The 26,983-nt window shown below is 35.3% G+C and overlaps 1 protein-coding gene across 4 annotated transcripts in view; it reads left to right on the top strand.

Moving 5' to 3' along the window:
- The window catches only part of IQCB1 (IQ motif containing B1), a 69,790-nt gene that overhangs the window by 13,389 nt on the left and 29,418 nt on the right, over positions 1-26,983 (top strand). For 2 of the 4 annotated variants that reach the window (XM_055259181.2, XM_063630165.1), the window contains exons 6-10: positions 13,138-13,231; positions 14,695-14,794; positions 22,777-22,955; positions 24,913-25,022; positions 26,577-26,686. In XM_055259181.2, coding sequence (XP_055115156.1) covers positions 13,138-13,231; positions 14,695-14,794; positions 22,777-22,955; positions 24,913-25,022; positions 26,577-26,686 — 593 coding nt within the window. The remainder of the gene's footprint in view (positions 1-13,137; positions 13,232-14,694; positions 14,795-22,776; positions 22,956-24,912; positions 25,023-26,576; positions 26,687-26,983) is intronic. The other 2 variants (XM_055259182.2, XM_063630166.1) reach the window with 1 other exon arrangement.

Raw genomic sequence — 26,983 nt, 5'->3', positions numbered from 1 at the left:
AAACTATGGCCTGTGGGCTAAATCCAGCTTATTTTTTAAAATTAAGTTGTATTGGAACACAGCTACACCTATTTGTTTGTATTTTCCATCACTACTTTCACTATAGCCACAGAGTTCAGTAGTTTCTAGAGACTGTAATTCCTGAAATATTTTCTGGCCCAGAACTAACAGGAAAGTAAGTTCTATAAAGGGGAAGAGTGGGGAACAACTAATGTGAATAAGAGTGATTTGAAAAAGCTTTGTGGAGCCAACGGTACCTGGTCTATCTATCTCTAAAGCATGGATGAGATTTGGAAATATGAGGGCATTACAGGCAGGGGAAATGGACAAGACCAGGAAAGAGGAATAAGTATGACATCTTTGAGTCCCAGTGCAGATACCTACCAGAGTTAGATAGAGTATTCTCATTCAGAAAGATTGAAGGCCAGATGTGGTGGCTCATGCCTGTATAATCCCAGCACTTTGGGAGGCTGAGATGGCAGGATCATTTGACCCCAGGAGTTCAAGACCAACCTGGGCAACATAGCAAGACCTAGCCAAGTGTGGTTGCACATGCGTGTCTTCCTAGCTACTCAGGAGGATTGCTTGAGCCCAGGAGCTCATAGCTGCAGTAAGCTATGATCATGTCACTGCACCCCAGCTTTGGCAACAGAGCAAGATCCTATCTCTTAAAAAAAAAAAAAAAAAGGAAAAAACGGAAAAAAAGTTTGAACTTGATTCTACAATAGTGAAGAGGCTTTTTTTTGAGGAGACATAAGAGTATGCTGGAGAGAGCAGAAGAAGAGACCATTTTAAATTATTGCAGTAAGCTAGAAGAACTAAGATGATAAGTGTCTTGACTCACTATGACTTTGGAAAAATAGAGGGTCAAATGAAATATTAAGAAAAAAATTGTAAGAATATAAAAGGTGTAATATCAGACACTGCTTTTATACAGATAATATATAACATATTAATGATGAGTCTAAGTTGAGTCTAAGGTTTCAAGGCCCTATAGATGTTTAAGAGAAGTAATAAGCCAGAGGTAAAAACTAGGAAAAAGGATGCAATCCCTTTGAAGTTAGTTGTATTTTCAAGTGGAAATGTCTAACATGGAATTTAAGTTGGATTGAGAGGTCAGGACTATGGGTATAGGTTGGAAAGTCCTCTTATGAATGCTAATTAAAACTTTGAAGAGGAGCATACTAGAGGATGAGCTTTCCTAGGGATGTAGTGTAGAGATAATAACTGAAGGCTGTGTTCAGAGCCTTAGAGATGTCTGACATAGATGCAATGTATTTGGGCAAATTGAGGAATTATGACTCAATATGCTAGATGGACGAAGAAAACTGAAGGAAAAGAAGTTGAGGCCATTTTTAATTTTTTAAGAAATACTTGTCATCTTGAAGAGATGAATTTGCTAGGTGCTCTACCTGCCATTTAAATAATTTAAGTAGTGATGTCTAGTACATGGCCTCATGGTCTGTTCTGCATAGTATAATATGGTAGCCATTAACCCTGTATGTCAGTTGAGCACTTGAAATGTGCCTTTGTAACTGAGGAACTGAAAATTTTATTTAATTTTAATTATTTTAAATTTAAAAATTGATGATCAGTTCTGTTAGGAAACTTAAGTGTGTTTGGAACAACTTGAGTATGTGAATCTACTTTTGCAACTGTAAGTTTTATAAAATCTGAATACATACCAAGAATTTCTAATGAAAATTTAGCCTCCAAGTAGAGATCTGCTCCAAGTATAAATATTCACCAGATTTCAAAGAAATACCAAAAATTTTTTATATATATTCCATGCTAAAAATGCTAATATAAAATTTATTGTTACTTGTTTCACCTATTTCTTTTTACTTTTTAAAAACATTGCTACTAGAAAACTTAACATTATCTAGATGGCTCACATTATATTTCTATTGGATGACAACACTATAGAGTTAGATTACTCATGAGTAAAAATCATTCAAAATTCAGCATGATATTTGTTTCAGGTATGCTCATTCTCTTAAAACAAGACTAATAAAGTTGAAAAAGCATAATTATTAATCATTAATTACTATGTTTAATAAGTACATAATTGGGTATGAGATATTAAAAATATGAATAACTAGATACTTTTAGGTACTTGTTATTCTTTATGTCAGGGGTCTCCAACCCCCAGGCCACAGACTAGTACTCGTCCATGGCCTGTCAGAAACCCAGCCACACAGCAGGAAGTAAGTGGCGGGCAAGTGAGTGAGCAAAGCTTCATCTGTATTTACAGCCACTCCCCATTGCTCACATTACTGCCTGAGCTCTGCCTCCTGTCAGATCAGCAGTAACATTAAATTCTCATAAGTGCATAAATCCTATTGTGAACTGTGCAGGTGAGGGATCTAGGTTGCAGGCTCATTATGAGAATCTAATGCCTGATGATTTGTCACTGTCTCCCATCACCCTCAGATGAGACTCTCTAGTTGTAGGAAAACAAGCTCAGGGCTTCTACTGATTCTACATTATGGTGAGTTGTATAATTATTTCATTATGTATTACAATGTAATAATAATATAAATAAAGCACACAATAAATGTAATAGGCTTGAATCATCCCCAAAACATCCTTCCCCTTGGCCCCCTAGTTCATGGAGAAATTATCTTCCATGAAACCGGTCATTGGTGCAAAAAAGGTTAGGGATCCCTACTTTAAGTAATTTTAAACACAGTTCTCTAACTTTAAGTTGATTTTCCTTGTTGAAAGGTGCTTTTAAGAGTTGCTGTTTGCTTCCACCCTCACAAGATATTCCCAGTTTATTAGCTTCAGATTTATGTCCTCTTAAGCTTTGTCTGAATGCCTAGCTTCTGACTGCCTTCTAAATTTAACTCTTTTTCTTCATTTACACACTGATTCTAGGTGCCTTTCTGGTTCTTATTCATGGTCATCTTCTGACCTTTATTGCCTGCACCTGCATGCATTTGACACACAGATATTATAATCTCTCTTTTAAAATATGTTCAGGTTTTTTTTGGTAATACTTATCAATTATCAATCAGTCTCTTGCTTGTTTTCTTGTTTGTTTTTCCTAAAAGTGTTTACTATCTCCTTTGGGCTCTAACTTCAAGTTGTCTAATAACTACAAGCTCACATGTCTTTAGTACTACCTTGACTTCTAGCTGCTGGGCCCTGCCCTAAGTCTGGTTTACCTACATGATTCTCTCTTCTTTTGGCTTCCCTGTTTGAAGACAGTTTCTTAGCTCCACATGGGCAACGTGGCAGGATTATTTTGCTCCAAGCTTTCAGTTGATTTTTTTAAAAATGATATTTCCTCACTAGGTACCCTCAAGTGGGAATCCAAAAATAAGTAATGAGGAGAGTGGAACTTGGCATTAATGAATACATTATATTAATATGCAAACTATTTTTACCTTTTGACAGCAGAGGTTCATCTTAGAATTTATAAGAAGTGATAAGTCTACAAGGCTGAAACTCCTTTACCTTAGAAGAGTTCTTGGCTATATGTACATTTGGGCCTACTATATCAGAGGCTGAGCAGATTCACAACTTTTGTCAATTATGGACAGAGATACTAATAACTCAGTCACTCGACTTACTCTGTTCAGGCTGCTGTAACAAAATACCATAGACTCGGTGACTTAAAGACATTTATTTCTTATAGTTCTGGAGACTAAGAAGTCCAATATCAAGAAGCCAACAGATTCACTTCCTCATGGGGCCCACTTCCTGGCTTGCAGACAGCCACTCTCTTGTGTGTTCACATGACCTCCTCTTTGTGTTTGTGTGGAGAGGGAGAGGGAGCTCTCTTGTCTCTTTCATGTCTTTTCCTTCTTTCTGTCTTATAAGGGCACTAATCCCATCATAAGGACACCACCCTCATGACCCAATCTAAACCTCCAAAGTCCCCACCATCACATTAGAGGTTAGGGTTTCAACATATGAGTTTTCAGGGACACAAACAGTCCATAATGATCACCAGGTTATATTAAGTTCTATTTATAGCGCTTTGAGTATATAAAGAATAGACACAGTCTTACATTTAAGGAATTCCCAGGCTAATAGAGTAGAAACGGTCTTATTTCTAATAGAAAACCTAAAATAGATGTATTTTTAGTTTAAGAATTTTTTTTTTTTTAATTAGAAGAATGAAATTGAATGAGAGGTATAATAGTACAGACAACATGTTGGTTTGAGTATAAGAAATACCATTGGCAGACAATTTTTTTTTCTTTTCTTTTTTTAAATTATACTTTCAGTTCTGGGATATATGTGCTGGATGCCCAGGTTTGTTACATGGGTATACATGTGCCATGGTGGTTTGCTGCACCCATCAACTCGTCATCTAGGTTTTAAGCCCTGCATGCATTAGGTATTTGTCCTAATGCTATCCCTCCCCTTGCTCCCCACCCCCTGACAGGCCACAGTATGTGATGTTCCCCTCCCTGTGTCCATGTGTTCTCATTGTTCAACTCCCGCTTATGAGTGAGAACATGCAGTGTTTGGTTTTCTGTTCCTGTGTTAGTTTGCTGAGAATGATGGTTTCCAGCTTCATCCATGTCCCTGCAAAGGACATGAACTCATTCTTTTTTATGGCTGCATAGTATTCCATGGTGTATATGTGCCACATTTCTTTGTCCAATCTATCATTGATGGGCATTTGGGTTGGTTCCAAGACTGCTATTGTAAATAGTGCTGTAGTAAACATACATGTGCATGTGTCTTTATAGTAGAATGATTTATAATCCTTTGGGTATATACCCAGTAATGGAATTGCTGGGTCAAATGGTATTTCTGATTCTAGATCCTTGAGCAGTCACCACACTGTCTTCCACAGTGGTTGAACTTACATTCCCACCAACAGTGTAAAAGCATTCCTATTTCTCCACATCCTCTCCAGCATCTGTTGTTTCCTAACTTTTTAATGATCGCCACTCTAACTGGAGTGAGAGGGTATCTCATTGTGGTTTTCATTTGCATTTCTCTAGTGACCAGTAATGATGAGCTTTTTTTCATATGTTTGTTGGCCTCATAAATGTCTTCTTTTGAGAAGTGTCTATTCATATCCTTCACCCACTTTTTGATGTTTTTTTTCTTGTAAATTTGTTTAAGTTCCTTTTAGATTTTGATATTCAACCTTCATCAGATGGGTAGATTGCAAAAATTTTCTCCTATTCTATAGGTTGCCTGTTCACTCTGATGATGATAGTTTCTTTTGCCATGCAGAAGCTCTTTAGTTTAATTAGATCCCATTTGTCTATTTTGGCTTTTGCTGCAATTGCTTTTTGTGTTTTAGCCATGAAATCTTTGCCCATGCCTATGTCCTGAATGGTATTGCCTAGGTTTTATTCTAGGGTTTGTATGGTTTTAGGTCTTATGTTTAAGTCTTTAATCCATCTTGAGTTAGTTTTCGTATAAGGTGTAAGGAAGGGGTCCAGTTTCAGTTTCCTGCATATGGCTAGCCAGTTTTCCCAGCACCACTTATTAAATAGGGAATCCTTTCCCCATTTCTTGTTTTTGTCAGGTTTGTCAAAGATCAGATGATTGTAGATGTGTGGTGTTATTTCTGAGGCCCCTGTTCTGTTCCATTGGTCTATATATGTGTTTTGGTACCAGTACCATGCTATTTTAGTTATTGTAGTCTTGTAGTATAGTTTGAAGTCAGGTAGCATGATGCCTCAGGCTTTGTTCTTTTTGCTTAGGATTTTCTTGGCTATACAGGCTCTTTTTTTGTTTGTTTGTTTCCATATGAAATTTCAAGTAGTTTTTTCTAAATCTGTGAAGAAAGTCAATGGTAGTTTGATGGAAATAGCATTGAATCTATAAATTACTTTGGGCAGTATGGCCATCTTCACAATATTGATTCTTTCTATTCATAAGCATGGAATTTTTTTCCATTTGTTTGTGTCCTCTGCTATTTCCTTGAGCAGTATTTTGTAGTTATCCTTGAAGAGGTCCTTCACATCCCTTGTAAGTTGTATTCCTAGGTACTTTATTCTGTTTGTAGCAATTGTGAATGGGAATTCACTTATGATTTGTCTCTGTGTTTGTCTATCATTGGTATATAGGAATGCTTGTGATTTTTGCACATTGGTTTTTTATCTTGAGACTTTGCTAAAGTTGCTTATCAGCTTAAGGAGGTTTTGGGCTGAGACTATGGGGTTTTCTAAATATACAGTCATGTCATCTGCAATCAGAGACAACTTGACTTTCTCTCTGCGTATTTGAATATGCTTTGTTCTCCTGCCTGATTGCCCTGGCCAGAAAGTCCAATACTGTGTTGAATAGGGGTGGAGAGAGAAGGCATCTTTGTCTTGTGCCGGTTTTCCAAGGGAATGCTTCCAGCTTTTGCCCATTCAGTATGATGTTGGCTGTGGGTTTCTCATAAATAGTTATTATTATTTTGAGATATGTTCTATCGATACCTAGTTCATTGAGAGATTTTAGCATGAATGGGGTGTTGAATTTTATTGGAGGCCTTTTCTGCATCTATTGAAATAATCATGTGATGTTTGTCATTGGTTCTGTTTATGTGATGGATTACTTTTTTGAGTTGCATGTGTTAAACCATCCTTGCATCGAGTGATGAAGCCGACTTAATCGTGGTTGATAAGTTTTTTGATGTGCTGCTGGATTCTGTTTGCCAGTGTTTTATTGAGGAGTTTTGCATTGATGTTCATGAGAGATATTGGCCTGAAATTTTCTTTTTTTGTGGTGTCTGTGCCAGGTTTTGGTATCAGGATGATCTTGCCCTCAGAAAATGAGTTAGGGAGGAGTCCCTCTTTTTGTATTGTTTGGATTAGTTTCAGAAGGAATGGTACCAGCTCCTCTTTGTACCTCTGGTAGAATTCAGCTGTGAATCCGTCTGGTCCTGGGCTTTTTTTGGTCGGTAGGCTATTAATTAATGCCTCAATTTCAGAACTTGTTATTGGTCTATTCAGGGATTCAGCTTCTTCTTGGTTTAGTCTTGGGAGGGTGTATGTGTCCAGGAATTTGTCCATTTCTTCTAGATTTTCTAGTTTATTTGTGTAGAGGTGTTTATAGTATTCTCTGATGTTAGTTTGTATTTCTGTGGGATCAGTGGTGATATCCCCTTTATCATTTTTTATTGTGTCTATCTGATTCTTCTTGCCTTTCTTATTAGTCTGGCTAGTGGTCTATTTTGTTAATCTTTTCAGAAAACCACCTCCTGGATTCATTGATTTTTTTGAAGGGTTTTTTTGTGTCTCTGTCTCCTTCAGTTCTGCTCTGATGTTAGTTATTGTCTTCTGCTAACTTTTGAATTTGTTTGCTCTTGCTTCTCTAGTTCTCTTCATTGTAATGTTAGGGCGTCAATTTTAGATCTTTCCCACTTTCTCCTGTGGGCATTTAGTGCTGTGAATTTCCCTCCAAACACTTCTTTAGCTGAGTCTTAGAGATTCTGGTATGTTGTGTCTTTGTTCTCATTGGTTTCAAATAACTTATTTATTTCTGCCTTTGGTTATTTACCTAGTACTCATTCAGGAACCGCTTGTGCCGTTTCCATGTAGTTGTGTGGTTTTGAGTGAGTTTCTTAATCCTGAGTTCTAATTTGATTGTACCATGGACTGAGACTGTTTGTTATGATTTCTGTTCTTTTGCATTTGCTGAGGAGTGTTTTACTTCCAATTATGTGGTCAATTTTAGAATAAGTGCGATGTGGTGCTGAGAAGAATGTAGATTCTGTTGATTTGGGGTGGAGAGTTCTGTAGATGTCTATTAGGTCCACTGGGTCCAGAGCTGAGTTCAAGTCCTAAATATCCTTGTTAATTTTCTGTCTCATTGATCTGTCTAATATTGACAGTGGGGTGTTAAAGTCTCCCATTATTATTGTGTGGGAGTCTAAGTCTCTTTGTAGGTCACTAAGGACTTGCTTTATGAATCTGGGTGCTCCTGTATTGGGTGCATATATATTTAGGATAGTTAGCTCTTTTTGTTGCATTGATCCCTTTACCATTACATAATGCCCTTCTTTGTCTTTTTTGATCTTTGTTGGTTTAAAGTCTGTTTTATCAGTGACTAGGATTGCAACCCCTGCTTTTTTTTTTTTTTTTTTTTTTGCTTTCCATTTGCTTGGTAAATATTCCTCCATCCCTTTATTTTGAAGCTATGTGTGTCTGCATTTGAGATGGATCTTCTGAATACAGCACACAGATGGGTTTAGACTGTTTATACAGTTTGCCAGTATGTGTCTTTTAATTGGGGCATGTAGCCCATTTACATTTAAGGTTAATATTGTTATATGTGAATTTGATCCTGTCATTATGATGCTAGCTGGTTATTTTGCACATTAGTTGATGCAGTTTCTTCATAGTGTCATTGGGCTTTGTATTTTGGTATGTTTCTGCAGTGATTGGTACCAGTTTTTAATTTCCATATTTAGTGCTTCCTACAGGACTCTTGTAAGGCAGGCCTGGTGGTGACAAAATCTCTCAGCATTTGCTTGTCTGTAAAGGATTTTATTTCTCCTTCACTTATGAAGCTTAGTTTGGCTAGATCCGAAATTCTGGGTTGAAAATTCTTTTCTTTAAGAGTGTAGATTATTGGCCCCCACTGTCTTTTGGCTTGTAGGGTTTCTGCAGAGAGATCCGCTGTTAGTCTGATGGGCTTCCCTTTGTAAGTAACCTGACCTTTCTGGCTGTCCCTAAGATTTTTTCCTTCATTTCAACCTTGGAGAATCTGACAGTTATGTGTGTTGGGGTTGCTCTTTTCGAGGAGTATCTTAGTGGTATTCTCTGTATTTCTTGAATTTGAGTGTTGGTTTGTCTTGCTAGGTTCGGGATGTTCTGGATAATACCCTGAAGTGTTTTCCAACTTGGTTCCATTCTCCCCATCACCTTCAGGTACACTAAGCAATCATACGTTTGTCTTTTCACATAGTTTCATATTTCTTGGAGGCTTTGTTCATTTCTTTTCTTTTTCTTGCTCTAATCTTGTCTTCACACTTTATTTCATTAAGTTGGTCTTCATTCTCTTATATCCTTCCTTCTGCTTGATCAATTTGGCTATTGATACTTGTGTATGCTTCATGAAGTTCTCATGCTGTGTTTTTCAGCTCCATCAGGTCATTTATGTTCTCCTCTAAACTGGTTATTCTAGTTAGCAATTTGTCTAACCTTTTTTCAAGGTTCTTAGCTTCCTTACACTGGGTTAGAACATGCTTCTTTAGCTCAGAGGAGTTTGTTATTACCCACCTTCCGAAGCCTACTTCTGTTAATTCATCAAACTCATTCTCGGTCCGGTTTTGTGCCCTCGCTAGGGAGGAGTCGCGATCATTTGGTGGAGAAGAGGCGTTCTGGTTTTTGGAATTTTCAGCCTTTTTGTGCTGGTTTTTCCTCATCTTCATGGATTTATCTACCTTTGATCTTTGATGCCGATGACCTTTGGATGGGGATTTTGTGTGGGTGTCCTTTTTGTTGATGTTGATGTTACTGCTTTCTGTTTGTTAGTTTTCCTTCTAACAGGTCCCTCTTCTGCAGGTCTGCTGGAGTTTGCTGGAGGTCCACTCCAGACCCTGTTTGCCTGGATATCAGCAGCAGAGGCTGCAGAACAGCAAATATTACTCTCAGCTCCTTCCTCTGGAAGCTTCATCTCAGAGTGGCACCCGCCTGATGCCTGCCAGAGCTCTCCTGTCTGGAGGTGTCTCCCAGTCTGGAGGCACGGGGTCAGGGACCCACTTGAGGAGGCATTCTGTTCCTTAGCAGAGCTCTAGCACTAACAAATTCAAATTCAGTTTATCAGCTGTGCTGGAAGATGCGCCACTCTCTTCAGAGCTGGCAGGCAGGAACATTTTAAGTCTGCTGAAACTGTACCCACAGCCTCCCCTGTCCCCAGGTGCTCTGTCCCAGGGAGATGGGAGTTTTATGTATAAGCCTCTTACTGGGGTTGCTGCCTTTGTTTCAGAGATGACTTGCCCAGTGAGGAGGAATCTAGAGAGGCAGTCTGGCCACAGCTGCCTTGCTGTGCTGCAGTGAGTTCCACCCAGTCCAAACTTCCCGGTGGCTTCCTTAACACTGCGAGGGGAAAACTGCCTACTCAAGCCTCAGTAATGGTGGATGCCCTTCCCATCACCAAGCTCAATTGTCCCAGGTTGGTCGACTTCAGACTGCTGTGCTGGGAGCGAGAATTTCAAGTCAGTGGTTCTTAGCTTGCTGGTCTCCATGGGAGTGGGACCCGCTGAACAAGACCTCTTGGCTCCTTTGCTTCAGACCCCTTTCCAGGGGAGTGAACAGTCTGTCTTGCTGGAGTTTTAGCTACCACTGACGTACAAAAAGAAACTCCTTGCAGCTAGCTCAGTGTCTGCCCAAACAACTGACCAGTTTTGTGCTTGAAACCCAGGGCCCTGGTGGTTTAGGCACACAGGGAATCTCCTGGTCTGTGGTTTGCAAAATCCATGGGAAAAACGTAGTATCTGGGCCAGATAGCACAGTCCCTCCCTTCCGTTGGCCAGGGGAGGGAGGTCCCCAGCCCCTCCCTTCCTTTGGCTAGGGGAGGGAGGTCCCCAGCCCCTTGCACTTCCCAGGTGAGGCGATGCCCCATTCTGCTTCTGCTTGCCATCTGTGGGCTGTGCACATTGTCTAACCAGTCCCAATGAGATGAACTGGGTACCTCAGTTGGAAATGCAGAATCAGCCTTCTGCATTGGTATTGCTGAGAGCTACAGACCAGAGCTGTTCCTCTTCAACCATCTTGCCAGATCTCCCTGGCAGAGAATTTAACTCAGTGGTAGAGCATATGCGTTCCATGTAATAGGTTACAAATTCCATTTCTGATATCTCCACTGGCATTTTGTGGGATGTTAGCACTAAATAAATATTTGCTAGATTTAGTTTAATTCAGGTTAGTTGAAGCCACATAAACTATAGGAATTGTGTTGGATTTGATTTCTTTTGCTGGCTGTGCCACAAACTATAGGTTCTATAGCAAATCACTGGATTTCACTGTATCTCATTTTCCTCATTTGTAAAATAATTTCTGTCCCATTAATAGCTCAGACCATTATGCAAGCTTTATCTTTTCTTCAAAGCACCTTTATTTAATATTCCTATTTAAGAGCATTAATAATTCTTTTTCCTTATATATTATTAAAATTATGTATTAATATGTTATATATTTGTATATTACTTTCATTATAAATATACTTATTCAGTTAATATTTTCATTTATAGAATCCTTAATACTTTTCATAATATTTTTCTGTCCTTTATTATTGTATTTTTATTGAGATAAAAGATTCTTTAATGTTATCAAAGAATTAATTGGCTACAGAAAAAGTAAGGCCACTTAACCACAGGGCAAAATTAAAACAGGGGCATAAAAAAGATGTGGCAAAAACTTGAATTAATTTATTAGTCTATTTACCTAGGAGCTTTTCAATAGATTTTTGTTTTAATTAGATAGTACGTAGTTAGTAGATCATATGGTGGGACATACACGTTCTGGCCTAAAATACAAAGTGGTTTTGTGTGAGTGTATGTGAGAATTTTGATTTAAAGGTAAATTTTGTTAACCTGCCTCAGGAACCATGAATTTGTGGGTGACATTATCTAATGTGCATTTTAAGGAAAGTAGGAAGTCTAAGAGTACAACACTATCTTTTGGGATTGACAACAATGAGAATTACCATGCCCTTTCTGATGTATCTTTAGGTAAAACTCTGGCAAAGGTAGTTCCCTGAACTGAAAGGATAAAAGGATTCTTGCTCTAATGTGACGTTTCTTATGGGTTTTTTTTTTTCCATTGTTGTATTCAAGTCAGCACTTGTCAGTTTACTAAATACCTATGTAGCTCTGTGCTAGAATATTAGGAAGAAAATACTTTCATTATTATAAAGAATAATCATGGCAATCATAATATTTTTGCTGGTCTCATCATTACTTTTGTGCTATAGCACAAACATTGAGGACATGGATAAGATTAGTGACCTTTATCCAATGTTCCACTAAAGTTACATGGCCAATAAATGACAAAATTGTAAATGGAATCTATACTTCTTATTTCTCCTTGCGGCACTCTAATTTTTTTTTTTTTTTTATTATTATACTTTAGGTTTTAGGGTACATGTGCACAATGTGCAGGTTTGTTACATATGTATCCATGTGCCATGTTGATTTCCTACACCCATTAACTCGTCATTTAGCATTAGGTATATCTCCTAATGCTGTCCCTCCCCCCTCCCCCAACCCCACAACAGTCCCCGGAGTGTAATGTTCCTCTTCCTGTGTCCATGAGTTCTCATTGTTCAATTCCCACCTATGAGTGAGAACATGCGGTGTTTGGTTTTTTGTCCTTGGGATAGTTTACTGAGAATGATGTTTTCCAATTTCATCCATGTCCCTACAAAGGACATGAACTCATCATTTTTTATGGCTGCATAGTATTCCATGGTGTATATGTGCCACATTTTCTTAATCCAGTCTATCGTTGTTGGACATTTGGGTTGGTTCCAACTCTTTGCTATTGTGAATAACGGCACTCTAATTTATAATAATTTCTCACCCTACTTTCCAGAAAAGAGCCAGAAAAAATTGTCATTTATTTGTTGACTAAATGTTGATTGAACATTTACTATGTGTCAGAACTGTCCTAGAAACTGAGTTTCTATGGGGAGCTAAATGACATGATCTCCACTCTCCTAAACTTACGAGTAGAAACTGGAACTGAAATACACTATTAATAATGCTTCTCGTGCTAACATCTACATTTGCATATTGCAGTTATTTTCACCCAAGTTGTATAACCAAATCACCTACCTAACTTTGTGCAAGTACAGATATCCAGATTGCCTTTGGAGACTCAAATTCAGTATATTTGAACTAAAGCTTGTGCATAGATGTATTTAAAAAGCTCAGCAGGTGGTTCTGATGCATAGCAAGTATTAAGAAATTCTAGTGTATCAACTTGTAGCCCTTACACTACTTATACTGTTTTATTTTATCTGGATAACAATCATTTCTAGTAGATATTACTATCCTGTAACCACAAGTTTTACAAATTAAGAAACTAAAGGCAACAAAATCATGTCCCTCATAAATAGCTAAATTAGATCCAGAAACTGTATCCTCTAACTCCCCAGAGAGAAGTCTCAAAAAAAAAAAAAAAAACTATAGAAAAGTAAACTGGGCTTATCTTTTATGTTAAGGCTGAAGAAAAAGATGAATTACTACACTTTTTCCAAATTGTGACTGATTCTCTCTTCTGGCTTTTGGGAGGCCATGTTGAACTTATTCAGAATGGTAAGAGAAAATATTTTAATGTAACTAATAGCTATTGTAGAGTCAACTGCTAACAGTTTGATCTTTTTTTCCAAAAACAAATGCCACAGTAACTGTGCAGATAACCACACTGGAATGAAACCACGTTGAAATAAGCTCACAATTTTTTAAAATGGATATTCCGGTTTTACATAGCCAACATCAACAATGTGAATATTAAATTAAGGAGAATACTGTTGAAATAAAACTTTAGCTTTTTCTGTTTAGCAAATCTAAGATAAAGACAAATGATAATTTGAACAGTTTATTCCTGAAAATAATTTTCAAGTTTAAAAGATTACAGTCAGTGTTTTAGACCTATTGTGAGAGAAATCCCTATGTTCAGGGTGGATATGATTTAACTCATATAGTCTAACTATCCAAGTAAGAGTAAGCTTTTATTTAATGACCTTTTAGTAAACTTGGAAGTTATAGGATATTTCTGTTTGCATTGAGAGATATAAACATGTATGAGTTTTATGTTTTCTTAAGACTGAAAAAATAATTCTTAGTTACATTCATGGCACTCTCCCTAGAAAAATTTCATCTAATATAGATGTAACACTCTAAGAATATTTTTTAAGTAATACTTGAACTGAAATTTTACTTTTAGCTTTTCTCCTCAGAATCATTGCATGCACATAATTTAAAGAGTCAAATAGTTCCATAAGGATCATTCAAACATACACACAATCCCTGACCCTCATGCCCACTCCATTTCCCATTTTCCAAAGGCAACTACTTTCAGTTAGTATAACTAATACCTTTGGTAGTTATGCTCAGTTATTGAGCATGGAATGGAATGGAAACTGACATTTATTAGAAATGTTCCCTGTTCTAGGATATTTTACATTAGCTCATGTGAGAGCTATTATTTCTAGTTTTACAGATGAAGAAATAGTTTCTAAGAGGTTAAGCAACCTGTATAAGTATCCAGTGGTAAATTGTTATAACTGGCTGCTCAGAGCTTAAAGATTACAAATCAATAAAAGGAAATTTTTGTAGTTAATGTATTCGTTATTATATAAAACAATATGTCACAAAATTAATTTTTTTAAGGATGTGAGCAACCAATGATAGTCATCTGTGCCATTTCCTTATATTCTGTCTTCGTAGGAAATTTGTTTTTATTCACCAAAATTCATTGATAGAAGAAAAAGATTCAGATTTAGGATATGATATTTTCAGTTTAAAGAGAGATAACAATAGATTCTTAGCTTAGTATTTATGCCTATTTTCTGACTATATTCATAAAAATGAAATAACTTATTTATGGCTATTTAAAATTGCCATGAATTTTACATCTTAAAGTCTTCTTTATTGTAGAGTCTACAAAGTCAGAAAGTTTAGCAGACATGGTCATGCTTTGATTTGGTTTGAAAAGAACAAAATCTTCCTTTGTTATCATAAAATCTTTAATCTTTTTTTTTTTTCTTTTCCTTTAGTACTACAAAGTGATCATTTCTTACATTTACTGCAAGCTGACAATGTCCAAATAGGATCTGCAGTCATGATGATGCTACAGAATATACTACAGATCAACAGGTGACTTGGTTTTTACAAAATGTTACTGTTTTTATCAGAAGCATTACCAATTTTATTCCAATTTTGCTAAAATTGACTGCATATGACTTGTATATAATGTATATACAAGTATATGCTGCATATACTTGTATATAATGTATATACAAGTATATAGTGCATATACTTGTATATAATGCTGAAGTTCCATCACCATTGTCTTTCAGAAAAAAATTAATATAAAATACTACAAAAGACTGGAAATTTATTATTAAATTGATACCTTATACCAGAGCTTAAGATTTTAGCTCAAATCTCAGACTTAAAGAAGAGAATTAGTGTGATATCGAAGAAAAATATTGAGATCACAACAAAAAATGTTTAATCACATTTATTTAATAAACTTCAAGCTTGGCATTTTTACAGATGCTCAAGAAGGGTATAAAAGAAGCAACTGGCAATTATTCAGGGTAAAATGGAAGGGCACACTATACACAATTGAAATAATCCATTCTTTCAGTTTAGTATGAATTTATTATGCAGCTGCTGTGTCTATCATTGCAATTATAGAGTTGATTAAGATATAAACCTTGTCTTCAAAGAGCTTACAATAGAATGGAAAAGACAGACACACAAACATCATTGTATACATTAAGTTACAATATTAAAAGTAACCATAAATGTTAAAGGACCTTCTAACCCAAACTGAGGGGAGGTGCTTCCTGGAGAAGGTAATATCTGAGATGAAACTTCAAGGATGGTATACTGGCCAGGAAGGAAAAGGAGAAAGAGAAAGCAGTATTTCCAGGCAACATAAGCAAAAGCACAGAGATAAGAAACAACATGCTAAGGATGAAAAGTAGGTACAAATTCATTATTGTTGGGATATAAAGTTCCATATAGGGAGGTGACTAGCAAGCTCAGCTGAGACTCAAAGTTATGAAGAATTTATATGCTGTGTTAAGGAAATGGAGTCTAATCCTATAGGCAATGGGGACCACTGAAGATTTTTAAAGTAGACGAAAGTAGTCAGATTATATTTCAGTTTTGTTACTCTGGTGACTATGTGAAGGAAAGATTAAGGGGAAGAAAACTCTAGACAAAAAAGGCAATCATACTAATCCAAGTGAAGTAATGATATCTTGTCCTTGGGCATTGGTACCTGGGATATGGAGCTTTTAAAATAATGAATTAAAATCATCAGGACTTCCACTTCTGATCAAGATGGAATAGTAGGGATGCATTTATCCTCCCACCTGAAAAAAAGGACAAAAACATGAAACATAATTTTTTGAGAAACTGGATATCAGTGAAAGAAAGTAAGCCCAGAGAAAAAGGAATAAACGAGGTGAACCTTACAATTGCTCTAACTTACAGTATTGAGAGAGTTTTCAGGTTGAAGTATAGGGAGAGGCATCCCAGCCAGCTTTAGCTGAAGCGATAGAGCTCAGAGTCTGGAGAGAACAAGATGGCTAGAGTTCACAAGTCAGAATACTAGAGAAGGGAGCTATACACATAGAGAACCCCAGAGATCTGCAGAGGGCATCCTTCAAGTATTAAGTAGAGTACTGATCTGCACATTGTAAGGAACTACCCAATGCCAGGGAAAACAATAATCCAAAAGGATTAAAAGGAACAGTGCAAGGAGCTCACACAGGGCCAGAAATAGTGTCTGTTTCCAACAGCCAAACTGGAAAGCCTCATAAACAGTGGGTCATTGGGTAGAGTGTTCAGAAAGGTTTTACCCCAGTAGTGAGGAAAATTAGCATTAGAATGAGCACTATTCCAGATCATAAAAGCAAGACCCAAAAGGGTCACGCTGTTTCCAAGTAACTTAACTTCATGTGGTTATTGAACCTGGCTGTATTTTAAAATTTATTTCATTGTAGACTATACAAAGGTAGGAAGTTCACTAGAAATGGCTATCCTTCGATTTGGCTTTAAAAAGGATGAGAAAAATCCCACTTGTGCCATCATAGAATATTTGCTTTGATGACACTTTTTTTCTATTTCTTTATTACTGCAAAATGACTATTTCTTGCAGTTACTGCAAACTGATAGATTCTACAGTCATGACTATGCTACAAAACATACTACGATTCAACAGGTGATTTGATTTTACTGGTACTGAAGTACTGGGGATGCAAATAAACAAGAAAACAGGATCTAAAATGAGAAGAATTAGTTAATCAAGACTGATACAAATATTGGAATTAACAGACAAGGACACTAGTTATTATAACCATATTCCATGTATTTAAAAAGTTGAATACAGACATATAAGACTCAAAGTGAATTTCTAGACATGAAATCTACAATATCTGAGATGAAAAATACACTGGATGGGATTAACAGCAGATTGTGCACATGTACCCTAAAACTTAAAGTATAATAATAATTAAAAAAAAAAAACAGAAAAAAAAGAACATTGCAGATTAGTGAACTTTAAGGCGTATCGGTAGAAACTATCCAAAATGAAACAAAAAAGAAACAAGAGGAAAGAAAAGCATATCAGTGAACTGTGGGACAACTTTGAGCAACCTTACATAGGTGTAATCAGAGTATGTAAAGTAGGCAGTAGGGTCACAAAAAAATGTGTGAAGAAGTAACGGCTTAACATTTTCCAAATTTGATGAAAACTATAAACATGCAGATTCAAAAAAGTCATCAAACCCCAAGGGCAATAAATATGAAGGAAATTCCACATTGAGGCACATCATAATCAAAATGCTCAAACCAGTGATAAAGAGAAAAATCTTAAAAGCAACCAGAGATGAAAAAACATATAGAGAAATAGAGATAAGGATGACAACAACTTTCTTATCAGAAACAACACAAGTAAAAAGACAGTTGAATACTGAAAAAGAAAACTGTCAAATTAGAATTTTATGCTCAGCAGAAATATATTCAAAAGCAAAGATGAAATACTTCTTCAGAAATCACCAGCAGACCAACACTGCAAAAAATATTCAAGGAAGTCCTTCCATCAGAAGGGAAATTCATCTACACAAAGAAATAGAGTATCGGAAATGGTGATTACATAAACATATAAGATAGTTTTTCTTATATTATTTTAATATATCCATAATACGTTTGTCTACACAAAAATAATAATGTATTTGAGGAACATATGTATAAGTAGAATGTATTCCAAAAGGGCATTAAGGCTGGGAGGAGATAAATGGAAGTATACTGATGTAAGGCTCTTATACTATACATGAAGTGGTATAATATCACTGTGATAAGTGATAAGACTGTGATAAATTGAAATGTATACTTTGAACCTCAAAGCAATGAAGAAAATAGCAAAACAAAGAATTTACAGCTGATAAGCCAACAAAGGCAATAAAAATGAATCATTAAAAAATACGCAATCCAGAAGAAGGAATTAAAAAAAGAAAGAAAGAACAAAGGAGAAACAAAACCAAGTGGTAGATTTAAATCTGTCTATATTAGATGTAAATGTGGAAAAACTAAAGTTAAAAGACAGATTGACAGATTGGATTTAAAAAGTACAAGCCTACTATATGCTGTCTACCAGAAATGCATCTTAGATATAAAGACACAAGTAGGTTAAAAGTAATGGGGTGGAACAAGATATACCATGCTTATACTACAGAAAGTTGAAGTACCTGTATTAGTATCAGATAAAGTAAGTTACAGAACAAAGAATATTTGTAGTGCTAAAGAAGGTTATTTCATAATCATAAAAAAGTCAGTTCATCAAAAGGATGTGTTTATTGACCTAATAGAGTTTTAAAATACACAAGCAAAAAGTGACAAGAACTACAAGCAGAAATCCTCAATTAAAGCAAAAGATGTGAATATACCTCTTTTGATATTTAATAGAATAAGTAGACAAAAAATTAGTATGACCACAGAAGACTTGAACAATAATATCAACCAATTTGACCTGATTGACATTTTACAAACATTCTACCAAACAGTAGCAGAATACATGTTCTTTTCAAATGCAGATGGAACATTTACAAAGAAGGATGCATATTCCGGGCCATAAATAAAGTCTCAAGAAACATAAAAGGGGCCGGGCACGGTGGCTCACGCCTGTAATCGTAGCACTTTGGGAGGCTGAGGTGAGCATATCACTTAAGTCCAGGAGTTCGAGACGAGCCTGGGCAGCATGGCAAAACCCTATCTCTACAAAAAGTACAAAAAATTAGCTGGGCATGGTGGCACGTGCCTCTAGTTCCGGCTACTTGGGATGCTGAGGTGGGAGAATCGCTTGAGCCCAGGAAGCAGAGGTTGCAGTGAGTTGAGATCACGTCACTACACTCCAGCCTAGGTGACAGAGCGAGACCCTGTCTCAAAAAAAAAAAAGAAACGTAAAAGGATTTCAGTTATACACAGTATATTCTCTGGCCTCGATGGAATTAAGTTGGAAATTGATACCAAGAATATCTCTGAAAAGTCCCCAAATATGTGGGAAATAATAACATTGATCTAAATAACTCACAAGACAAAGGAGAAATCAAAAGTGAAATTAGAAGTTATTTTTAAATGAATGGAAATAAAAACAACATGAGAATTTCTGGGGAAATTCTTAATTAAAGCAGAATGATACTTAGGGGAAAATTTATATCACTAATGCCTATATATTAGAAAAGAAGAAAAATCTCAAATCATTGACCTCAGCTTTCCCCTTTAAGAAACTAGGAAAAGAAGGGAGAATTAAACTCTAAGCAGAAGAAAGAAAATGATAAAGGTTGAGCAGAAATCAATAAAATTCTAAGCAAACGTGATAGAGAAAATAAACCAGAAACTGGATCTTTGAGAAGATTGAAATTTTTTGAGGGCTCTTTGAGAAGAAGAAATCTGTAGCAAGATTTATATGGAAAGGAAAAGAAATAATACAAATGACCAATCTCAGGAATTACAGAGGTAACATTGTAACAGAGTCTACAAATACTAAAAATATCACAAGGGAATAATATAAACAACTTTATGCTTATAAATTTAACAAGTTAGATCAAATGGACACATTTATTGAAAGACAAAAACTACCAAAATTTACTCAAGGAGCAATAGAGAACCCAAATATACTCTAGATAGCTATAAAGAAAAATTGAATTTGTAGCTAAAAACCTTCCCACAAAGAGAACTCCAGGTCTGGATGGCTTTTTCACTGGTAGATTCCATTAAGCACTTCAGGAAGAAATAATAATCTTAAGCAAACTTTTCTAGAAAATCGAAAAGTAGGAAACACTTTCAACTCATTCTATGAGGTCAGCATTATCCTGACACCAAAACCAAACAAAGACATTATAAGAAAAGAAAACCACTCATCAGTATACTCATAAACATAGATAGAAATGTTCTGAACAAAATTTTATGAGTCAAATTCAACAATATATTAAAAAGTTAATACATCATGAATAAGTCTGGTTTATCCCGGGATTCAGGGCTGGTTTCATATTCTAAAGTCAGTCATTGTAACTTATGTTAACAAGCTAAAAATAGAAAAAACATACCATCGTATCAGTAGATACAGAAAAAGCTTTTGACAAAATCCATTATCTACCCCGGATTTTAATTCAAAAAAAAAAAAAAAAGCCTTGCAGCAAAGTAGTAATAGAAGGGAACTTTCTCAGAAAGCAGATCGGTGGTTGCCTGGGCATAGAATGATAGGGAAGGCAACAAGGGAGGAACTACAGTGAAATACAAGGAAGCTTTTAGGGGTGATAGAGATATTCATTTTCTTGTTTTATGTTGGTGAAACATGTCAAACTGATGAAATTATATGCTTTACATATATGCAGTTCATTGTATATCAATTATATTTTTAAAAAGCTATTAAAAACAAAAATTATGAGGACTTGGTGAATGTTTTGATATGGGGTAGATAAAATAAATGGTGCAGTCAGATATGATACCAAGTTTTCTGTATTGGGTGATTAGACTGTGGTATGTGGAATATATAAGAAGTTGGTTTTGTGAGACAGATGATTAATTCAATGTTGGTTATGTTGAGTATAGGTAGTTAAACAGGCAGTAAAAGTAAGTAGCTATATAAAGACTTATACAGAAATGTTCATTGAGCTTTATTTGTAAAAAACAAGGACTAGCTAAAACTCAGATGTCCATCAGGTGAATAGGTAAACTAACTTCTGGAAGAGATTGGGACTAGAGTTACAGATTTACAAATCAGCTTATACATGGTAGTGAAAAACATGACAGAAAGTGAGATTAGTAGGAAGTGTGAATACAGTGAGAAAATAAATGGCTTGAAAATGGAGTCTTGGGGAATAACCTTTTAGGGTTATACTGGGGAAGTGGAGCCCGTAAAGACAAATGAAAAAAGAATGGTCAGAAAAGTATGGGTGGAAGGTAGAGGGGAGACCAGAACTTTGTATCACAGAAGCTGAGTAAGTAGAAAGTATCAGATACAAACAAGTCTAGGAAAAGAAATGCTTATGATGTATATGTGACTTAACATTTGGGAAGTTATACTGATGAACTTATCAAGGATAGTATAGTGAAATAGTGAAAAAGGAAAACTAGATGCAGTGGTTTGAGAAATGAGATGTGAGATAGCGGCGACAGAGAAGTTTGGATTAGAAGAGATGCAGAGATAAGATGGTAGTGGTATAGAGAGGATGTCTTTAAGATTAGGAGGTTGAAGAGCATCTAAAAGCATTTAAACTACTGTGTTACATTATAGCACAAACTCTTGGTGGGATGTGGAGTAAAGATGTGATAAGATTGGGATAAGGCTATCTGTAGAAGGCTTTCTGAGGTGAGCATATTTTTTATCTGAGTTTTGAATGGTGTGATGACATTGACTGATGGGAAAGGGTGAGCATCCTAGGCATAGGGAATAGCATGTAAGAGACACAGTGGCACAGAAGTAGATGTCGCAAAGATTCTCACATATTTTGATTGGATAACTTTATAAAGTCTTTCAACTCAGAGATTTTTACATTTAAGGTATGTTGCTGATCTCTTTTCTCTTAACAAAATTGTTTTAGTAACTACTAAAGTACAATTTTCAAAAAGCTCAAACATGAGTCTTATACAAATATAAAATTTGACTGCTCAAAATTTTATTCAACTCATTAATGAGGGAACAAATAAGATATTTATACAGGGTCAAAGGAGAATTTGAGGAAAATAGATTTATGGAGTTGGTTTGTTGGAGGAATGTAGAAATAAATTTGCTGATAGATTTTTTAAAATTTGCTAATAGGAAAATATGACTTATAAAGCAATGTAGCCTTTAGAATTACCTTTTCTACTGGACAGAAATCATTTGTATTGCTTTGAATAAGAGTCTGTTTCCATTGCTCTTAGATAAGAATCTTTGGCATTGTTTTCTACCAGCCAACCTCTATTTTTACAGAATTGTAAAATATTTTAATAGTGAGTAGAAAATTAAACAGAAGTACCTACGCCTAGAAAATCACATACTCCTTAAGGGGGGTAAATAAAAGGACACTCACTAACCCTTTCCTTTTGACTATTTCTAAGTTTTAGATAATTTTTCACGACATCAGTAATACAAGATGGGTTGTTAGTATAATGAAGGAAATACCAAGGAAAGATTTTAAGTTTCTCCTATATTAAGCACATGATAGAATTCCTATGGCATTTTTGTCTTTGTATATCATTTAACAATTAACTGTGTACATGTCTTGATTTCACTTTTATCATTGCCTTGAAACTTTTAAATTATTTATTGTTTAGTATTTTGCACATTTATCTTTCCTCCTTGATTTGATTGCAGGCTTCTCTAAGGAGAGGGCCTTTGGCTACTTTGCATTCTCTATTGTACCTAGCACACGTGGTACCTTGCACATAGTAGGAATTCAATAAATATTAAGTGACTGAATATGATATATTCTTGGAACCAACATATATTTTAAAAAGTGGTTATATTCTTGGATCAGGACACAGTCTGGCATCAAATTACTGAATCTTATATTTTAAATTTGTTGTGATACCTGTGCGTCAATTAGTAATGGTACTTTTTTTTAATTTTGTTCTATTAGTGGTGATTTACTCAGAATAGGAAGAAAAGCCCTGTATTCAATTTTAGATGAAGTTATTTTCAAGCTTTTTTCAACTCCTAGTCCAGTCATAAGAAGTACTGCTACAAAACTCCTACTGTTGATGGCTGAATCCCATCAGGAAATTTTGATTTTACTGAGACAAAGTACCTGCTACAAAGGTAGTGCATTCGTTCTTTCTTTTCTTGGGATTCTCAAAAAGAAAATTTTTATTGATGGTTTATGAAAAACAAAATTCTTATATTTTAAAGAGTTGATAACTGAACTGTGTAGATAAAACTTACAACAGATAGCAATTCGGAAAAAAAAAAATATATATATAATCAAGCTATCTTCATGTCACTACAGATAGCATGTGGAAGATACTTTTCTGATCAGGTTGCCGTAAATATTTACTCCCTCTCTGACAAAAAGGTTGTGTGTTGAATATACCATATAGTATAGTACAATAATGACCAAAAAGATCAGTGACCTTATCAAGACCAGCTTTAGTGGAGAAAATGGAGCTGTGCTTGAGAGGCCAGTAGCCCTTATGGTATTTTGAACTATCAATAATTACTCAACACTGCCTTTCCTCAAAAACAAACAAAAAAAATTGCCTTACCTCCAAAATCAAATACATATGTGAATTAAAAGTCAGAAATTTTGAGGATAAAAGGAGTAAGTATATTAACATTCTCATATAATAGCTTTCATTTAATTGAGCATTTACTGTGTGTCAGGCACATTCTGTATACTTTACATGCATTACAATATTTAATCTTTATAACAATCCTGTGGGATAGATATTCTTATCCTTATTTTATAGATATAGAAACAGAGACATGGTAATTTGCCCAAGATCACAAAGGTAGTATATATATTTTTTAATTGCCAAGCAAAGTTATATGTTATCTTTGTTTTCTTTGCTGACCAAAGCCATGTATGTATTATAATCTATTTTTCTTATTCAACATGGTCAGGAAATGGGATTCTAGTTCATTAAATATATTTATTAATATAGGGTTATACTGTATGGGAATTTTTAAAGGTTAGAATATAATATGATGCATTTAATACCTAAACAACTAGAAAGGTCTTTATCATTCTTGATGATTTTTAAGACATTGTAATAATGTACCTTGCGTTAGTCATTACTGAGAGTATTGTAGGAATAGAGAGAGAAAGTACCAGTAATAGAGCTCTTTAGTTGATATTGTGCCAGATAGACATTTTTCAATTCTGTAATTCAATTCCTACAGAAATGTGAATGTCTGAAAGAGTCGTTATAAAGGAATTTTACCTGAATCCTTCTCCCTTTCTTTGACTTATATCTCAATAGCAGAACTTACTCAGGTTCCTGAAGATATTGTACAATTATTAATACTGCTGAGAACTTGGGTGTTGAAGAGAGTATAAGGCATTAAAAGATCCATATAGTGGTTTCCCCAATTATACATTGCAAGGCAATTTTACCTTATGTATTTATTTTGAATACACACATTATAATACATCATTTCAGCGTACCCTGGAAATAGTACTTACTTTGTACCTTTTACTACTACTATGTATTATTTTTGCATGAAAATGTACTATCCTAGTGTTGTAGCACTTCACCTATAATGTTTTCCCAGGAACCTATTGATTTGCCCCAAATTATATATGTTACCATATGTTTATATTTAATAATCTTTTTCAACTAATAATAACTAATAATAATATGCATAAGTGCTTCCACGGGGCAAGCATTTACTGAATATGTATCTGTAGTAATTTATCTTTAAAATGTTTCCATTTAAAGTGTTTTTGTTCAAATAAAAAAAAAATCTTTACTTTTTGATTTACCACAGTGATTCCATCCCCCTCCTTTTTTTTTTTTTTATCAAAGAGATTGTCTAGACAGATTTTCTTTTTATCAGATCCCACAATTGAGCACGTAAGAATTCTCAGGAGGGAGGAATATCTTAAAGATTTCAACCTGGAAGTCTCTGAGAAAAGGAGAAAGAAAAATAATGTGATTAATCTTGTTTTCATTTGTTTTTAAGCCAGACTTTTTAGCTTCAAATTAATACTGATTAGATAACAAAATAATATTTTATTATTATAATAATAGTTGTACCTTTTGCTATTCCATTTCAGGACTCAGAAGTCTACTAAGTAAACAGGAAACTGGGACTGAATTCAGTCAAGAACTTAGACAGCTTGTTGGCCTTTTAAGCCCAATGGTCTATCAGGAAGTAGAAGAGCAGGTATTAAGTTACAAAAAAAAAAATTGCATGATATTCACTGACTGTATTAAACCTTAGTTTTCCTTAAATGTTCTTCACTTTCTTTCTCTTAAGACTTCAAGCAAAATATCTCCAAAATAGAAATATCTTTAAATTTTTTACTCAGGAGGTTGAGGCAGGAGGATTGCTTGAGTCCAGGAATTGGAGACTGCCCTATGATCACACCCATGAATAGCCACTGCACCCCAGCCTAGTCAACATAGCAAAACCCCATCTTTAAAATATAATGTTACAAAATTGTATCTCTCTGCCATTCGACCTGCTGAAAAATATAATTCCAGTCTCCCATTTATATCTGTTTATAGATACTGCCACATCAGTTTCATTCAGCATTTCTCATGAAAGCCCCATCTCTGATGTTTATCTTCTTTTATCTATAAGCTATTTAAACTTTTAAAGTTGTCTTTCCAAAAAAATCTCTAATTGTAGCAAACTGTATTTATGGTAAGGGTAACCTGTGGCTACCCTTCTTGTTCTTTGAGATACAACAATAACGCCTTTTCCTTTGTGTAAGAAATGGTATTAATAAAAATTATTTAGAAATTTGAGGCAGCAAGTTATTGATTATTTCATCATAGTTCCTCTAGTATACTCAAAATGATGGCTTTAAATAGCCCATTCCAACAGGAAGAGGCATATAGCTTTCTGATTTCCAGATAAAGACTTAAATATGGAAAACATCTAAAATGACTAAAGATTTTTTTTAATTTAAAAGGAAAAGGGGACATTGTATATCCAAAATCCAAAACCAAAAAGGCAATAAATTTAAAAATACAAGCAGAAACCATGTAAAGAAGTCCAGTAAGGCAGGAGAATGGGTTGGGAGAGGCTGGAAGGAAGAGTGCAGAGGAAGGGAATTTCTTTTTTCTGTATATATGAACCATCATGAGTTTAGATTAATCTCAAAACTGTGCATGTGCTCAAATTCATATTGATTAGGTAACAAAATCATAAAACTATATTTTATTATTTATTTTGTACCCTTTGCCATTCCATTTGAGGATTCAGAAGTCTATTAAGTAAACAGGAGACTGGGACAGAATTCAGTCAAGAACTCAGACAGCTCACTGACCTTTTAAGCCCAATGGTCTATCAGGAGAATAGCATATCAAAAGCTTACAGAACTAAACAGAGATTCTAGCAACCATCCACAATAGTCAACAGAGCTTATAGTTTGAACCTAACTAGGTTGATTGCCTATTAAGTAAAAACATTAACATGTTAGCTCAAAAAAGATTATGAAAGGTCAGGCGGACTATGAAATCTTTGAAAAGGAAATGGAAGCGAGATTATCCAGGGAGAATTTGGAGCTAACTAGACTATATCTTGAGTATGTTCTAGAAATTGCCTTACCAAGCCTAACATACCTGCTTTGGGAGGTAAGGTTTAATATTCTTACTCATCTTGTTAGAGCTAGACATTAATACTTTCCCTGACCTGATACTTTAAGAGGTAAACTTTTTTTTTTTTAAAGACCTTCCTAGAGATATCTCTAAATTATTTTCGGCATTTCAGAAACTGCATCAAGCAGCGTGCTTGATTCAAGCCTATTGGAAGGGTTTTCAGACAAGAAAGAGATTAAAGAAGCTTCCATCTGCTGTGATTGCTTTGCAGAGGAGTTTCAGGTAAAAAAATTTGGTGAGGGGATTGATGATCATAGAATCTTACTAGAGTACAGTTGAATTGAAATTTAGGTGATTTTTTTTTTTAATTTCCTAGTATGTTTCTTGTTATCTTTTCATTTTTTTTTCTATACGTTTCTGGGTACCAACACTCCAGTAACCAGATGCACTTTCAAAGCAAAGGACGTAAGACAGGAATCTGATGTGTCAAATATACAATCCTATCTACTTAATAAGATACTTGGGGAGGGGCCAAGCCTACAAAGGAAGCCAATGATAGTTATATTATTAAACCCTCAA

Source organism: Symphalangus syndactylus, chromosome 21, assembly GCF_028878055.3.
Source record: "Symphalangus syndactylus isolate Jambi chromosome 21, NHGRI_mSymSyn1-v2.1_pri, whole genome shotgun sequence".
Taxonomy (NCBI): domain Eukaryota; kingdom Metazoa; phylum Chordata; class Mammalia; order Primates; family Hylobatidae; genus Symphalangus; species Symphalangus syndactylus.
The sequence above is the reverse complement of the archived record's forward strand: the minus strand, read 5'-3'. Positions and strand labels throughout refer to the sequence as shown.